At 42.7% G+C, this 18,879-nt stretch overlaps 1 protein-coding gene across 4 annotated transcripts in view; it reads left to right on the top strand.

Annotated features, from left to right (window-relative positions):
* Positions 1–379: 379 nt before the first annotated feature.
* MYO5A (myosin VA) overlaps positions 380–18,879 on the top strand; it is a 172,647-nt gene continuing 154,147 nt past the window's right edge. For all 4 annotated transcript variants that reach the window (XM_053928126.2, XM_053928125.2, XM_053928124.2 and 1 more), the window contains exon 1: positions 380–684. In XM_053928126.2, the coding sequence (XP_053784101.1) occupies positions 658–684 (27 nt within the window). In that variant the 5' untranslated portion in view covers positions 380–657. The remainder of the gene's footprint in view (positions 685–18,879) is intronic.

Raw genomic sequence — 18,879 nt, 5'->3', positions numbered from 1 at the left:
TGGAATTCTGGGTTATCCTATGGCCTTCCAAGAATCCTCCACCCAAGACCTTTCCCTAGAAATGCTTCTTAGGACAGGAGAAGCAGTCTTTTAAAACCTGGATACCCTCAGTGGCACCAGCCAGCGCCGCGCCTCTCGGGGCTGGGTTATTCTGCACTATCAAGGGCTCTGTTTGGGTAGGGGGCGTCCGGGATGCCACGCGCCCCCCGGGCTGGTGTGCGGCCCGCGGCAGGCCCGGGGGAGCGCCGGCTGGCCGCCAGAGGATGCTCGGCGCCCGCAGCCCAGGGGAGGCGGCGTGAGCCCGCGAGAGCCCGGAGAGCGGCGGTAACCGCGCTCCAGCGCAGCCTCCTCCCGCTCCCACAATGCACAGGGCGGCGGCGGCGGCAGCATCACCGGCCGCCGAGGGGGCTGCGGCGGCGCCTCCGAGGACCCCCGGCACGCGGAGCGCTCGAAGCTGCTCCCCGTGAGACCGAGAGTGATGGCGAGGCTCCCGCGGGCCGCCCGCGCCTGAGGCGCCCCGCCCCGCCGCGCCCCGCCCGCCCCTGCCCTGCGCCCGGCGGCGGCAGCCGCCCGGGCGCTTCCTAGTCGGCGCGGGCGGCTGCCCAGGGGAGGTGCGGCCTCCGCACAGGCGTGGGGCACCGACACCGCGGGCTCGCCATGGCCGCGTCCGAGCTCTACACAAAGGTAGGGCGCCCCGCGGGTGGTGGGAGGGGGCCGCGCAGGCCACCGCGCCGGCTGTCGGGCAGGGGTCGGGAGGGGCGGGAGCGCCACCCCCCTTCCGAGCATTTCCAAACCTCCGGCAGTGCCGGTCTGTCGCCCGCAGAGGCGCCTTCCTCTTTCCAGCGGTGATGATGATGAAGACAGCGGAGGGAGGCGGGCCTCGTGGGCTGTATCTGGCCCCTGACACCTTTTCTGGGCTGGGAGCGGAGCGTGTTTCTGGAAGGGGGATTTAGTGGGGCGGGCCTGGGTCAGGGCTGCGCAGCCCTCCCGTTCGCTTTGGGGAAAAATCCTTGCTGGTGGGAGATGCTGGTCTGGTCGATCAGATGGTCCCTCCCTTGGGAACACGAGCTTAAAATAACGTCCGGTGTGGGTATGCGGTGCCACTTCTACCGCCAGCCAGCCTTTCTGTGAGATTATTTGGAATCCCGCAAACTGCCAGCGGCCCATTTTCACTTTTAGTTGCCGGATTTCGGATCGCTGCCCTGGGGGTGGTGAGGCCCTGGGACGATGAAGCTGGATAAATGGAAGCTGACTCACCGGTTGGGATGGTCCTTATTCATTTGTCGCTGGGAGTTTGCAACCTGCGTGTAATCCCTAGAGCCTTGTTAGACTCCATGTCTTCACCATACACTGGGGCGAGCCTTTTCTTCTGGGTTTAATTTAAGGGAAGTGGCATCCTTTTCTTCGCAATGCTGACATCAGTATTCTCGGGTCTGGTAATCTGTAAATGGCATGTTTTGGAGAACTGTTCCTTTGAAGACTGTTCTGAAAATTTGTCTCAGGCAGTGTGTGGTGTCCTTTGTGAGTGTGTGTAATCATGGTATTTTATACTGTAACTCACATGTGTAGGTAAGTGTTTTGTCAGCTGTTAATTACCTCTAATTACCATTAACAAAATGGCCTTAACTTCTCAAGTTCGCATTTGCAGCAGAATCTCCATTTAGGATTCTAGAATCATTGCTTCCAAATGAGACCCAACTAAGCCCAGGGCCAAGTTGCAGCACGTTACAGAGAAAAGAGGTCTGGAGTCAACATCAAGAGAACTGGATTCTAGACCCAGGCCTTTTCACTTACTGTGTGACCTTGGGTTTTCAGTAAATGGAGTTAATTGTATGTGCCCTGCATCTCTTACACAGCTGTTGTGAGGATTAAACTTACAAATAAATAGGAAAGCTTTTTGTAACCTGTGAATTTCTCTACAAAGTGACGGGGCGGGGGCAGGGAACATACTGTGATTTTTCAATTGTCAGGTTTGGGGCTTCTGCCATAGCTTCACCACAGCCCGTTTTAAAATTACCTTCTAGTCATTATAAAGACAGATTGGTTTAGACATCAAGACTGAAGTTGAGTCTAAGACAGCGGCCTTCTCCTAAATGCACTTATGCCTAAGAATGATCTAGTCACTTGGCTGTTGTTGGCTTATTCTTTGTGTGAATGGACTTTAGCTTAATGGTGGGCAAAAGTATTTATTGACCACCTCCTGGCTGTCAGGTACTCTGCTTAACGTTGAGAGGTTCTAACAGTGAACAAGACACAGTCCTTTCCCTCAAAGGGCTCATAGTCTGCTTCTTATATTCTTGACCTATTTTGAATCTCCAAGGGCATAAATAACCTGCTGTAACTCAACAAAAGGTAGAGAGCTACTATGGTATTAGCAGAAGCTGGGGAACGGGTTGGGACTTGGGGAATGTTGGAATGGTTCTAGAAACCAAAGCTTGGATAGTGATTATTAGAGGGAGAGGGAAATCATTAGAAGTAGTGTCAATGGATAGCCACAAGGATTTTTCGCTTGTAGAGGATTATGGGAAAGGAAGTTCCGGGGTAGAGAACTAGGAAAGCTGTATTAGTGACATGCTATCATTATGGTATTCAACATAGTGGTTAAATCGGAAAAGTGCCCTTTTAAAAAATGTCACTCAGAGCTAAAGGAAGATTTTGATGTGTGATATACATCAGCTCTTATTGTGGTGAAAGGCAAGAGACCCTTCAGTTTATTCTATTTAGGTAAAATGATAATGGTTTTTCATGGCAATTTAATAGGGTTTCCATTTTGTAAATTTTTCCAGCAGTACAAATATTTTAAGGATGATAGCTGTGTTCCTAGGATATGATACTTCTGCAATCTAACATTTTGTTTAAAACATGTTTGTTGGTATTAAAAATTACAGATTTATTGAGATATAATTCCCATACCATACCAATTCGGTGGTGGTTTTTAGAATATTCATAGAGTTGTGTGTTGATTTATTTTTAGATCTGCCTGGCTTCCCAAAGGAATTGAAGGTGTCTGTGATGTGTCATTGCTTCTGATTTTGAAAATATTTGCTAGTCTTGACTTGTCAGTGGAAATCTGAATCATAACATCACCCATCGATGCTTTCAGCCACTTCAAAGCATTTAGCATTTATGGAGCAGAGTTTATTAATTAGACCTAGACAGATCATTAGCAGCAATAAGATGTCTTGCTAGTCCTCCTTAGTTGAGGTTCGGAGACACCACTGATAGTACTGTGAAAGCTGTGGAATGGCCAAGATTACCTGACGTTGTTTCACGGGAGTCTCCGTGGCGTGTCAGGATGCTGAGTTTTGTGACAGTGCAGAAAGGGTTTAAAACCCTCACTCTAGAGCCACATAAACTTGTCTAGTTGAAACAGCTGTTTAAGCCAGTAGATTGCGTATCTATAGCCTTCCTTTCCCACCATATTCCCTCATACCCACTGATGCTACATGGCCAAGAGTTTTTCTGGGATAGTTTTAATTTTATATTCTATGCCATTGTTCCTTTAAACTGTCAATCCTGGAAGTTCTACTATTTTGGTGTCAAAATTAGATTTCTCAGACTGCTTCCAAAATTTTAAAGCAGGACAACAATCTCGTCTGATCATTTCCTCAAGTCTCCTGTCATGCCCGTTCCATCTGTGTTTCTTCCTGGTGTCCCTGGGCCTGCTAATGGCACTGCAGTTCTCCAAGTCCGTGAGGTTGGAAACCTCAGCAGGCTTTCCCTTGTCTCTTTGCATTCTACATCTTCCTTACCAATTCTAATTTTACTTGACATACAGCTGACAGTTCCGTCTTAATGACCCATACAAATTTCCATCTTATTATAGTTACTTGTGTGCATGTCTGCCGCTCCCACGGTAACCCTCGGAGATGCTGATCAGAGTTTTATTTATCCTCTGGTAGAGCCTTACTCATTGTCTCACACATAGTAGGTGCTGATTAAATATTTGTTGGATGAATGAAAGAATACTTAGAAGAGAGATAGAATGAAAATAAGGATTTGGGATAATTTAGTCCATTTGTAGGAATCAAGCAGGGTGTAAAGAAGTTACTAAACAAGTAAGCACATTTTCAAGCATGTTGAACAGGATGAGTAATAGAGAGGAGAGCTGGGACCCTGGGAGACCAAGGAAACTGTTGCGGGAAACAGAATGTGAAGTGATGAAGGCCTGGGAGACTGAAACCGGGCAGAACGTGTGGGAAGGAAGGGGACACATCTGAGAGATAGGTCTCTGTGGTGGATTAGGTATAGGGGGGGAAGGAGAGGAAATAGTGTAAATTAATGCTAGTAGTTCTAACTTTGGAAAATGAAAGTTTATTCCTACTAATCATGAATTTTTACTGATTCTAAAGAACTCAAATAAGCTACTCAAATACTTCTTTAGATTACTGGAGCAAAGCAGAATACTCATGATTTTCTCTTGAAATGCTACTGCCTCTTGTAGTGTGAAAGTTCAGTGTATTGCCCAGTGGCTAAAAGATTACAAAGAGATTCTAATTTAATGAGAATTCCTACTGTCAGATGAACAGTTTAAATCTCTGCGGTGCACCCTGGCTGGTGTGGCTCAGTGGATTGAACGCAGGGCTGTGAACCGAAAGGTCACCACCGGTGAACCTGGTCAGGGCACATTCATGGGGGCCAGGTCCCCATCTGGGGGTGTATGAGAGGCAACTCCCATGGATGTTTCCCTCTCTTTTTCCCTCCTTTCCCCTTTCTCTAAAAATAAATAAATAATTTTTAAAAAAATTAATAAATAAATATCTGTGGTGCTGATAGCTTTTCAAAGTAGAGGAATGCTGGGGAAAGATCTGTGAATGGGGTTCCAGGGATTTAACTACAGCGTCCAAAGGGTCGGGGGTGTGGTGCTAACTTTTCTATAGGAGGGTGTGGGAGAGGAGAGATGAATCCCCTTACCTGACATCTTATCTCAGAAGGTATGTTAGGTTCTCTGGTTATCATTTTATGATGGATATTTGCCTCCATTGGGAGAATCTAGGGGCACGTGGCCCAGGGAATATGGACTTGGATTTATTTGTCTCCACTCAGGGCAGTTCCTGATGAAGTATAAGGCGTTACTGGAAGTGTAAACTCCCGGCTGATCTGTGGAATGAAGTCTGGCCCTCAGTAAAATACTGGGCGGGCGAGCCCCTCCTCCCACTCCACCCTGAGAGACACTATCCTCTGTCCCACAGTAGTCTTCCCAGACTTTTCCCATTTGTCTGCCTGGGGAGTTTGTCCCTTCTTTTCCTCCAGTGCCTGCCTCTCTCTCTAATCAACTTTACTGAGGTATAATGTACATGTAATACAATTAACTGATTTAAAGTATACACTTTAATGAATTTTGACAAATATATTCTGTCATGTAATCACCACCACAAACAAGATATCAAACATTTTGCCTGGCTGGTGTAGCTGAGTGGATTGAGTGCCAACCTGCAAACCAAAGGGTTTGATTCCCAGTCAGGGCACATGCCTGGGTTGTAGGACAGGTCCCCAGTTGGGGGCGTGTGAGAGGCAAAGGATCAGTGTATCTCTTACACATTGATGTTTCTCTCCCTCTCTTTCCCCCACCCTTCCCCTCTCACTAAAAGTAAATAAATAAAAAAATTTTTTAAATTAGAACATTTTTATCAGCCTCAAAAATTCCCTTGTGCTTAGTTTCTTCTCTTTTCCAGATTATTTAGAGAGTTACTGAAGTTGTGTTTGCCCACCAGAGTAGAGAGAAGAGTTTGTTTTTAAAAATATATGTTATGTTTTTAAAAAAATATGTTATGGTTCCACTTTAGCCCAGCTAATAGAGATACTTAATACAGAGGCCGACCTTGGGAATCACTCCTGTGGAGTGTCACTTACAGTGCGAGGTGGGGATAGATGGAAAAGGAGTTTGGGTGATTGATCCAATCTTTCCTCGGCACACCTACCCCTTTACCTTTCTTACTGGTGTCTGCATTTGATGTCTTATTTCCTTAGGTCCTTAGTGCACTAATGTCCTTTGGCCAATTTTGCCTTTGAACAGTTTTCATCCCCCATCTGCCTTGGCTGTGATGTCAGCCTCGGTTTGTGCTGATACAGATTTCTTCACTTTGCAGAATCTTGTCCCTGCCTTCTTCCTGCCTCCTACATCCTACATTTCTCTGCTAAGCCCTCTTAAGTTGGAAGTCTCCTTAACCAGTTAGTGGAGGCTTGTTGCCAATTGTAGAATTTAGGGATGATGTAATTATGTTTTGATTTCAAAGTAATGACTCCAAACTTGATTGAAATCAAGGGAGAAATGTGTTATGCCCCGCTGAATGTTCATAGGGACCAACTATCTACCTCCTTTGGCCTATGTGCTGCTATGGCCAAAAAACATGGGCAAAATGCTAGACCGGAGGGAGACTTGACACAAAAAAGACAAGTTTTGCCTGTCCGTGGTCACTCACGCAAGAACATGTGTTGTCCTGACTGGGAATTCTGTGTGTGTGTGTGTGGTGGGGGGTGGTTTTTGCTTTTGAAAAATATACCCTGAAACTAGGGAATTTTCAATGATTAGGGCAGTGAAGAGGCTAGACAGATTAAAAGGGTAGAATTCTTTGGTTTAGAAAGATGAAGGTGAGCTGGGAATATATTTAACCAAGAATAGAAGTTTCTAACACAAATCTCAGTTCACTAATCAACTTTATTGAGGTATGATGTACATGTAATACAATTAACTGATTTAAAGTATACACTTTAATGAATTTTGACAAATATATTCTGTCATGTAATCACCACCACTAACAAGATATCAAACATTTTGCCTGGCTGGTGTAGCTGAGTGGATTGAGTGCCAACCTGCAAACCAAAGGGTTGCCGGTTTGATTCCCAGTCAGGGCACATGCCTGGGTTGTAGGACAGGTCCCCAGTTGGGGGCGTGTGAGAGGCAAAGGATCAATGTATACTTGTGAGATCTTGAAATAAATAAGTAAGTCATTTAAAATGAATTTCTGCCTTAAACATTAAGTTTACATGTTAATCTCATGTTATGATATCAGTTAAGATGTAGGACATACAAGGAGGGGACCCCAACAAACACCAGAATGATCTTCTGGAGGGCAGGCTGCTTGTAGTACAGGCTTCCCCTGCCAGCGTTGTAGGAGCCCGTCTGTGTCAGTGCACCAGCTGGCGTTGCTATGAGAGGCTGCGTTTGGTGTCAGTGAAATTTTTTTGAAGGCTCAATGCATTTTCCCATTTCATGATGGGTGGTTTTTGAGTGCACCTGCCCACACCGATCTGAGTGTTCAGCGGTTTTTGACAAAAAAACGGCATGACCTCCCCCATGACCCACCCCCTTTATTTACCCCATCTCACACTGAGTGACTTTTTTGTGTTTGTTTCCCTGGGTGAAAAAAGGCCTCAAAGGGAAACCTTTTGCCGATGCGGAAGAGGTGAAACAAAAAATGGCAGAAGCCCTAGAAGGCATTAAAATCGATGAGTTCAAAAACTGTTTTGAGCAGTGGAAACAACGTCTCCATAGGTGTATTACATCAAATGGGGAGTACTTTGAAGGTGACTGAACTAAACACAATTTTTTATATATAAATTACTTTTTCGGGGGGGTTCCCCCCTATAAAGGGAAGGTTCTGAATAATTCATAGATAATGGTTCTGACAAATCGATTTACCTAACCTCTCTTTGACAGTGTGAAACAGTTTATTAGCTAAAGCTACTTTAGTTGGAAATAACGGAAACCCAACTCAAAGCCAAAAAGTGTCATATTTGCTTATATGACCAGAAAGTAAGTGTAGGCATGGCGAGATTTAAGGCTCAGCAGTGGTCTCTGGGGCTCTCCATCACTGGCTTTCCTCTCTGTCCCATTGTGCTGGCTGACATTGGTTTTATCGTCAGGACAGCTCTTTTCGGGATGAAAAAGACCGTCAGTGGTGACTGCAGACCTCACGATCTTGTAGCTCTGGACCTGGAGCAGAGAGCCTGGTGAATGAATTCTGGTTGCCTTCGCTGGGGTCACGTGCCCCCACCTTTCACTGTGTTGTGTAGGCGTGGGGGGAAGAATACCATGACTGGTCAAGTCATGCTCACTCAGAGGGGAAGACGGAGCATCATGACTGATAGTCCACTCAGACCTGGTGGGGGAGTTGAAAGCTTCTCCCCATCATAAGGAATAGTGCTGTTAGACAAAACGACTACCCTTAATTGATGTCCACTGTTAATAAATCACCAAAAATGACAAAGTGCTTGAATTCTGCCCCTCCTTTTCTGATCTTTGAGCAGAGAAGATTGGGATAGTTTTGCCTCCCAAGAGAATATTGGATATCTTTTCCTTAGAAAGTCATTCTGAGCCCTGACTGGTGTGGCTTAGTGGATTGAGTTCTGGCCTGCAAACCAAAAGGCCGTGGTTTCGATTCCCAGTTAGGGTGTATGCGTGGATTGCAGGCCAGGTCCCCAGTTGGGGGCGTGCGAGAGACAACGGATCGATATATCTCTCATACATGGAATGTTTCTCTCCCTCTCTTTCTCCCTCCCTTCCCTTCTCTCTAAAAATAAAGAAATGAAATCTAAAAAAAGTAGAAAAAGAAAATCATTTTGAATTTTTAAAAAAGCCATGGAAAATCCATACAAGCATATGTTATTACGAGCATGTCAGACATTGAAGATTTGAAAAGTATCTTGCATTGTCTTAATTAGGGACTGTGAACTCTATGTCACCTTTCCTTCTGATCTCTTCCAGCCCTGTTTCCTCAACATTTTATTTCCCTTGCTTTTCTTCACTTCCTTGCTTGCTTACATTCTTCTCTTCCCCCATTTTCACCTAGAGATAAATTGCAAAATTTCTTATTACTCCTTTCTGACTGTCCAAATAATCACTTGAATTCATCTTCAGTGTAATATCTTTCTCTGCTCTTACCTTCCACCCTGTCATCTACTTTTTGATGCCCTTGCTACTTTATTTCATCCAGTCACACCTCATGCTCTGTTGTACTTTGTTATTTACTAACTTAGATCGAAGAGGGTACTTCATTTCCTCAACTCTGTGTATCTTTGCTTGTGTTACCACTCCCTGGATCTGACATCACAATAGGAAGTAATTATGCATGAGTTTGCATAAATCACTTTCCCTGTGCTTATGTATGTGTTTTAAACAATTAATCGCTCATGTTGGACTAGTTTTTAGACTAGTTAGTCCAGATTAGTTAGAACTTAGTTATTCAGTTTACCAGGTCATCTCTCTTTAAAACATTTTTGCAGTACTACTTAAAATACTTTTATGTAGGATTGATCTCTGTATGCTCAAGCTTACTTCTAGTTTGACAAGTGTCCTGCTCAGGTTGGGAGCAGAACTCCTGGAGATGTTGTCCATCAAATCAGGAAATGTGTATCTTAATAATAAGGATTTGGGTCAAAACCTGGATTAAATTTTCATTAGCCCAATTTATATATTTTTAAAGATCTTAGAAATGAAGAGTTAAGTCTACTAGAGCTAATATTGTATTTTAGCCCATTCTTCCTGTTTATACTCATTTTTTTCATTGTAGACCAAGATTTTTCAACCTCTGCACTATTAACATAGTAGGCTACATAATTCTCCCCTTTCCCACCCCCCCTGCCCCATGCTTGTTCTGTCTATTTTAGGATTTAGTCAAATCCCTAACCTTTCTGTGCTAGATCCATTAGCATCCCCCACTCCCAGTTGTGGCAACTAATCATGTTGTTTACAGATATTTCCAGGGTGGGGGGGCGGAGAGGGGAGCCAAAGACCCCCCCCTTATATCTATATTTGTAATGGTAATTTTTATAATTTTTATTTTACTTTATTTTTTTGTTTTATTGATTATGCTGTTATAGTTGTCCTGATCTTTTTCCCCTTTCCCTCTGCTCCTTCCTCCCACCCTGAGAACTTGTGCTTTAGACCTTAAGACTTAGACAGGGTTAAGAAAAAGTGGGAAAGGGTTAAAAACAGAAAAAGATTGAAAAAAAATTAAAAAATAATTGACATTTCAGTTTTCTGCTTAAAGAAATGATATATTGTAGACAGTTTGAAAAATACAGAAACATATAAAAGAAGAAAATTAAAAGTAATCATTCCACCCAGAGATAATTATTGTCAACAATGATTTGCTTCCTTAAGTCTTATATCTATATTTGTAATGGTAATTTTTATAATTTTTATTTTACTTTATTTTTTTTGTTTTATTGATTATGCTGTTATAGTTGTCCTGATCTTTTTCCCCTTTGCCACCCTCTACCCAGTGCTCCCTACCCTGTCTCAGGCAGTCCCCACACCATTGTTCATGTCTGTGGGTCATGCATGTAAGTTCTTTGGCTACTCCATTGCCTCTACTGTACTTTACATCCCCAAGACTATTCTGTGACTACCTATTTGTACTTCTTAATCCCCTCTCCTCTTCACCCATTCTTCCCTTACCCCCTCACATCTGGTAACTACGTTTCTCTGCTGTTTTTAAGAATCTCTCTTTATCTTTAACCTTGGCCTTTTAATTATGATGTGTCTTGGAGTGGGTCTCTTTGCACCCATCATAATTGCAACTCTCTGTCTTCCTGGATTTGCATGTCTGTTTCCTTCACCAAATTAGGGAATTTTTCTTTCACTATTTTTTCAGATAGATTTCCAATTTCTTGTTCTTTCTCTTCTCCTTCTGGCACCCATATAATGTGAATGTTGGACCTCTTGAAGTTGTCCCAGAGGCTGTTTATACTATCCTCATTTTTTTGGTTTCCTTTTTCTTGTTGTTCTTTGTGGTTGTTTTTTTCTTCCTTATGTTCCAAATCATTGATTTCATTCTCAGCCTCATCCACTCTACTGTTGTTTGCCTGTGAATTGTTCTTTATTTTAGTTAGTGTATCCTTAGTTTCTGACTGAATCTTTTTATGCTGTTGAGGTCCTCACTAAGTTCCTTAAACATCCTTATAACCAGTGTTTGAGCTCTGTATGTGATGGATTGCTTATCTCCATTTTGTTTAGTTCTTTTTCTGAGGTTTTGATCTCTTCTTTCTTTTGGGCCACGTTCCTTTGTCTCCTCTTTTTGGCAGCCTCCCTGTGTTTGTTTCTATGTAATAGGTAGAGCTGCTTTGACTCCATGTCTTGGTAGCGTGGCCTAATGTAGTAGGTGTCCTGTAGGGTCCAGTGGCACAGCCTCCCCTGTCACTCAGGCTGGGCACTTGAGGTGCGCCCTTTGTGTGGGCTGAGTACACCTCCTCTTGTAGTTGAGCCTTAGTTGCTGTTGGCAGATCAGTGAGAGGGATTTACCCAGGCTAGTCAGCTGCAAGGACTGGCTGTGACCACTGACCACCAAACTCTGCCCTCCATAGAGGATCAGCAGTGCAGGGACAGGGTGGTGGTGATCCTACATAGTCTATAGCTGTCCACTGGGTGCACTGGCCTTGGGTTTCCCTGTGGTGCAGGCCAAGGTCAGCCCCCACCTGTGTTTTCCCTGGGGCCATCCTGCCTGAGCCACAAAGCAATTTGAGATGGCTGCTACTTGTGCTAGACTCAGAGAATCCAGGCAAAGCCAAGCTCTGAATCTAATCTGGCTGCCAGTGGGGCTCCCTGAAGCCAGCTGTTGCTCATTTGATAGGCTTTAGGAGCTAAGACCATCCATTTTTATGCACTCCTTGGGTGGGTCTGTAAATTGGGTGGGACAGAGCCTCTGGGGATCTCCAAGGCAGGTCGAACAGTGTTAGCCAGGTTGATGACCAGTTTACTAGCTCTGTTTGGGGAGGGTTTAGCAAAGGGGCAATGGCCTCTGCTCGCCTTAATGCCAGACACTTCAGTTTCTCCCTGTCTGTCACTGGTGCCTTTCAAGCTGCTACCCTGGTGTTGGAGCTCAGAGGGAATGAGTCTGAGCAGGTGAGTCTGTGTGTGAGTTCTCATAGAGGAACTGCTTGGGGCTCCAGTAGTTTCTTCCACCAACTCAGTCCCTGCTGGTTTTTGCAGCCAGAAGTGGGGACTTATATCCCTGGCACTGGAATCCTGGGCTGGAAGTTGTGGGGACTTATATTCCAGGCACTGGAATCCTGGTGTGGGTCTGGGACTCCTCATCCTGGAGGTATCTCTCCCGAATTTCTGTCCACGTGGGTGTTGCACTAGCCCGTTCCATGTCTGCGCCCCTCCTACCAGTCTGGATGGATATGGTTTCTTTAATTCTGTAGTTGTCAGACTTCCATTCATCTCGAGTTTTTAGTTGTCAGACTTCCTTTCAGCTCAATTTGTGATGTTCCTGAGTGATGGCGGTTTTGTATTTTAGTTGTAATTTTGATGTGGTTGTGCGAAGAGGTGAGCCGTGTCTGCCTATGCTACCATCTTGACCAGAATTCTCCTATAATTTTTTAAACTTAACAGGTATTGTGTGAATTTTTACAATATTAAATAGTCATTGAGAATGTTTTTAATGGCTGCATGATATTCTATCATTTGGATACACCACAAATCTTTGCTTGAATTAGTCAGTTTCAGTCAATTTTAGATTGCAAATCTCCCTGGTAAGGGTTGGCATTTACATTTATGCAGTGTAGGGTATTCACATTTATTTCATTTTAAAAATTGCACTTTTTATGTACATTGCTTCAGGGCTAAGATGACCAGATGTCCCATTTCTGTGAGTTGCTTTCTGCCAGAGTACTTTTACTCTGTTTTGAGAAATTCTCTTAGAGTCGAAATATATAAATTTATTTCAAAATTTAACCTTTTGGAAATCAAAAATAATTGAATTAGAAAGAATTTTAAAAAGAGGAAAAAACCCCGTGAAGCTACTGTCCTACAAGTCTAAACAATGTAAGTTTAATTTAAAAAATACCTTAGCCCTGACTGGTGTGGCTCAGTGGATTGAGTGCTGGCCTGTGAACCAAACGGTCTCTGGTTCAATTGCCAGTCAGGGCACATGCCTGGGTTGTGGGCCTGGTCCCCAGTAGGGAGTGCTCAAGAGGCAACCACACATTGATGTTTCCCTGTTTCTCTCTCCCTTCTCTCTCTAAAAATAAATAAATAAAATCTTTTTAACCCCCCCCCTGAAAATGCTGTATTGTCATTTCATTGCAGATGGCATGTCCTCTTAATTAGAATAAATTACCATTTGCATGGAGTGGTCAGGATGAGTTTGCTTTTAGTGGGCAGTCAGGAACCCAAGCAACCTTCAACATCAATAACTGCTTTAAAACAACTAGGATAGAGAAAAACATACACCCAGTGCTAAAGATAGCACCCTAGAAAGGAACCTTTATAGTGCACAGAGGCATTTTGAGATTTGTGAGGCCCGCAGTTCATTGCCGTGTACAGCAGGACGGGAAGCCACAAATGTGGTAGAAGGTTGATTGTATGGATACTTAGATATTGAAGGTATAGGACACTGCCTTTAAGCCTTAGCATCCTTGGGAGTTTCTTTGCTTTTCTTTCTCCACTAAAACCTTTTTTTTTTTACATTATTTAGGTTTCATTTGTTTTCTTCTAAAAACTGTAGCTTGCATAAATGCGTGACTCCATGACAGCACCATTATGAAACAACAATGGTTAAAATTTACTGAACCCTTACTGTGGACTGGATTCTATTGTGAGGGCTTTGTTACAACCGTTTCCTTCCTTGGTTGCACATCTCCCAGTGCCTGATAGAGAGGCAGTGCATCACGGCAGTCAGGGACATGAACTCGCTCTACACTTAGAGGTGGAATTCTGGTTTGAGTCCTGGATTTACTATTCACTTTCTGTGCAACCTTGACCAAACCACTTAACTTCTCTGCCTCAATTTTCTCATTTCAATAATGAGGATACTAATACCTACAGTACGTGGTTTTAATTATGATTAAATTATTTGATTATATAAAAATACTTTGAATGGTGATCATTATGTAGTATGCACTTATAACTGTTAGCTGTTATTATTGCTTTTGGGGTTATAGCTATCATTTTCCTTTCTCTCAGGCTGTTTTGTCTTCATAAGCTCACCTACCTCTTATTGCCCCCTAGATATTGATGTTCCTAGGCTGTGTCCTTGACCCATACTCCTTCCCACTGTGGCCTAATCTGCTCCTGAAGATTCAAGTACCAACCCTGTGCCAATGACTTCCAAATCTCTGTTTCTAACCTACTTGCTCTCCCTACAAACCTAGATCCTTACAAACAGCTGCCTTATGGACATTGTTATAAGCACCTCAAACCTAATGTATTCAAATTGAATTTGTCATTTCTTCCATGCCTATTCGTGCCACTCTACCCTACTTAACTCATGTGTCTTAGCTTCCTCATCTGTTGGATGGGATAATAATAGTGTCTATTTCATAGGGTTGTTATGAAAATTAAATGAGATCGTTCACGACAAGGACTTAGAATAAAGCCTGGTACCTACTGAGAAATGTTAGCCACTGTGATTATTGTTATTTGTATTCCTTACCTGGTGAAATGCATCAACATCCATCCATTCACCCAAACCTGAAACTTAGAAATCATCTTATTTGTTCCCCCGACCCAAACTAATCAGTTAGCATTTCCTGGCATAATTCTTACACTACTTGAGCCATATATATATTTGAATTCCAAAACAACTTCCTAAACAACTTTCGGTCTTACCACCTGTAGTCTGTTTTTATTCTTCTACCAGAGTTATCTTCTTTGTGTAATGCACGTATCTGATCCTGCTGCTCATTGTCAGGCTTGAAATTTCTCAGTGATTCCCCAAAGGATTTTGTCTTGAGAATAAATTTGTTTGTGTAGCGCGTTTCAAACTTTGGTGTCCAGTCAGAGTGGCCAACATAAACAAATCCACAAACAAATGTTGGAGAGGATGCGGAGAAAAGGGAACCTTAGTGCACTGTTGGTGGGAATGCAGACTGGTGCAGCCACTGTGGAAAACAGTATGGACTTTCCTCAGAAAACTAAAAATGGAACTGCCCTTTGGCCCAGCAATTCCGCTGCTGGGATTATACCCTAAGAACCCTGAAACACCAATCCAAAGAACCTGTGCACCCCAATGTTCATAGCAGCACAATTTACAATAGCCAAGTACTGGAAGCAACCTAAGTGCCCATCAGCAAATGAGTGGATCCAAAAACTATGGTATATTTACACAATGGAATTCTACGCAGCAGAGAGAAAGAAGGAGCTTATACCCTTTGCAACAGCATGGATGGAACTGGAGAGCATTATGCTAAGTGAAATAAGCCAGGTGGTGAGGGACAAATACCATGTGATCTCACCTTTAAGTGGAACATAAGCAATAGAAGAAAAAAGCAAACAAAATATAACCAGAGACATTGAAGTTACGAACAATCTAACAATAGCCAGGGGGGAGTGGGGTGGGGACAGTGGGAAGAGGGGATTACAGGAACTACTATAAAGGACACATGGACAAAATCAAGGGGGAGGGTGGAGGTGGGGGAGGGAGGTGGGTTCAGCTGGGGTGGGGTGGAGGGGTGGGGAGAAAAGGCATACAACTGTAATTGAATAACAATAAAAATTAAACAAACAAACAAACAAAAAAACTTTGGTGTCCATTTGTGTCACCGAAGAGTCTTGTTAAAATGGAGATTCTGATGTAGGTCCGTGTTGGGGCCTCAGACCGCATTCTTAGCAACTCCCAGCCGCAGCCCCCTGGACTTTGGACTTTGTTCACCAGACTCCTCTCTCGCCAGAATCCCCCACCCAGTAAATGCTCAATGAAAGTTACTTGGATCAAACTGTTTGTTGAGTGGAGGTGCTAAGTCTTTTTAAAATTGTAAGATGATATTACTGTAGTCATATTATTAGTCACTTTTTTCCCCTGACTATCCTTAATGTTTCACTTTTACTAGAATATGTGAGAAGACCTGGCACATGGTAGTGACCCAGTAAATCTTTTTGCTATTTTTAGAGGCAACTGGAAAAACTGCATCCCTTCTATTAAAACTTAATTGAGAGTCTTCTATGGTGAAAGATGTTCCATTACCTTTGCTAATAATAGATGTGAAATAGTGTAAGGAATGACTTGCAAAATTACTTTGGGAGTTACTTTTCTTTAAAAAGTTTTTAAAACTGTAATAAATATTCAGTGCAGAACTTTGGAAAATTTAGAAATATAAAAGGAGAAATTTCGTGTAATCCATTACCCTCAGATACTGCATATTTTGATGTGTGTTCTTCTGGTCTCTTTTCTATGTATATACTCTTTAGCAAAATAGGATTTTGGGGGAATACCATATTGTAGCAAGATTTTTTCTGTAAGTAGTATATTGCGAACATTTTCTCTTGCCAGTACATATTCTTCTATAATTTGTTTTTTAATAGCTTCAGATTATTATATTGCATGAATTTGTCATGTCACTCATCCAGTTCCCTATGATAAGTATTTCTAATTTACAGTTTACACTTAAACGAAGAGAACCAAAGGCGTTTGTGTGTTCCTTTATTTGTGTGTGTGTGTGTGCTCCTTTAAAAAGAAATCAATTGTAGTTGTTAATGAATTTGACTATAATTATAAAACACTGCATTTTTCTACATAACAATATTGGTACAAAAACTTGGTTATTATGATATCAATATTAAGAATATTAATGTAGTTAGAGTTTAGAAGGGCTAAAAAAACACAGGAATATCAAAGCACTCAGGAATAAACCCTTAAATATAATTACAGTTTGGGGACCTCAGAGTGCCAGTCACCACAGCCCGCTAGAAAGGAATTCTGCAGACTATAGAGGTGGGTAGATCAAGATTGTTAGTCAGGGGGCCCGGTGAATCATGGTGTAGCTTAGCTGCCACTTGAGAGGACAGTGGACCTCTTTCTCCTCTAGTATTTCGGAAGCCATATGGTAGGGTGAAGTGCATTGTAATCTACGCGTGAATATATCTGTCTTTTCTTATTAGGTAAGGGACTGTACCTGACTAATAAAAGCCACTTGGGATCTGTTGAACCCCTGCATCCCCATTTAATGGCAGGACAGCCCCGTTGCTCAGAAACTGTTGGCTTTAGAAACGAAAAGGTTGATTTAGGCCTTATTGTCTTCATCATGCCATGGCACACATACACTAACTACTCAAATTCTGTGACACACTAAAAACTATATTTTTTAGCTGATCTGACAAAAAAAAATAGGTGTAATTTTTGTTCATTCATGCCAGACTGCTATTGTTGTGTTGGCTATTGTGATTTATTTGACAATCTAAGGGAAAAGAGGTCAGTGCTCCTGACTAAACACTCAGGTATTGCAGGTTTTAAAATTTTTAAATCTTTAAAAAAATTATATTTCATTGTTTATGCTATTACTTTTCCCCCCGCTTTTTCCCCCTTTGTCCCCCTTTCCCCCCTGCACTGACCCCCCACCCGTGCCCCTCGGCACACCAGTGTGCCTGCCATGGCACATAGGTTGAAAATCTCTGATTTAGGCTAAAGGAAGAAGATTACAGCAGGGACTTTTTTTTTCAAGAAAAAACACATTTAATTTATCAAGAGAAGTAATGTGGGAAATAGTCTCTGAGACATAAGACATCTTGAAAGCTCTGAAAAGGGGTCTTTTTATTAATGTATTTCAAATAAGCCCCCCCTCCCCATTTTATAAATACTGTAATTAAATGTTTCTTATAACAAGTTGCCAACTGAAATAAGTCTGGGAACTGTCCAGGGGTCATTAGGGGCCCAGTTCTTCAGAATATGCCCAGGTTCCCTGTGGCAGAGGTGGCGCCTTCTTGGGGTCCAGCAGTTTGTTCAGTCTGTGTCAGGAGCAGTGCGTAGTCTCAGGGAGGCTAGAAGAATCTGCTGACCACGTGAAGTTGCTTCCCCCGTCACTGCTGCCTGGAGTCATCGAGGTCCAGTTTGTCTTTTGTTGCTGGGGTCTCCACTGAGGTGTGGTTAACAAGGACCTGGACAGAACATGCAGAGTGCAACTTAACTGTTAGAGTAAGGGTTGGGTGTCTTATCCAAGTTCATGAAAAGTCTACGTGATGGGGACATTCAACAGAAAGTTGGTACCAATTTAACAAATCTGTGAGTCTCAGCCGTAATCTGTGCTATTCTGTATAGTGAACCTAAAGAAAATAATTTTGTTTTTAAGGGTAAGCATCTCCTGTGTTTCTATTTGCCTTTCTTATCCACTGGTTGTTTTTTTTTTTTCAGGGTTTTCTATGGTAACTATCATAGACCATGTTGAAATTGAATAAACTTGAATGAGTAGAGACCAAAGTAATTGTTTTAAAGTATATATGGGTAATATAGATGGAGTAGTACCGCCATGCTGATCCCAGATTGAAAATTGCTTTCCTTGGGCAGCAGGCAAGGTTCTGTAAGTCTGAGATTAACAGACTGAGTTTATTGAGAATTTGCTTGATACATAGACAGTCTCAGCTAGAGCACTGGAACTTTCTGTTCGTGCTTTTCACTTTAGTCAACTTAATTCCTTAAGTAGCCAGTTGTCCTTTGGTTTTCATTCTTCACTGGCTTAGCACAGTGACATCAGATGCAGTCAGAGCTTAAAGAAGGGTCATGTTAATTAATTCCAGTGAAACACAAACTGCCTCATAATTAATGGAATAACAGCCTCATTTAAAGACCTTAGACCTTTTTTCCTGCTCTTTTATTTTTCCAAGGACTAGAGAAGGAGAATGGCACCGATTGTTCACTTGAGACCGTTTTCAGGTATCGATCCGTTTTACGGTCATCGTCTGATGGTTCTGATTTCAACAGCAATCATGCAGGCCGCGTAGTGAGTTTTCCTCGTTTTCTCTTGAGGCTCTCTGCCTTCTGTGACAGTTTTAAAGAGAGCAGTCCGTGAACTTTGGCTTTGTCCGAATCCAAAGATGGCTTCTATTTAGTGTTTTATTTAGAGCTGTCATGTTTTAGTTTAAATACAGCTGACCTAGCAAGCAGACATTTGTATGCACAAGTAGGGTGGCAACTACCGGGTCAGGCTGCCTGCAGGGTTATTGGA

This window comes from Desmodus rotundus, chromosome 7, assembly GCF_022682495.2.
Source record: "Desmodus rotundus isolate HL8 chromosome 7, HLdesRot8A.1, whole genome shotgun sequence".
NCBI classification, from domain to species: Eukaryota; Metazoa; Chordata; class Mammalia; order Chiroptera; family Phyllostomidae; genus Desmodus; species Desmodus rotundus.
This window is presented reverse-complemented; position numbering and strand designations above follow the sequence as displayed.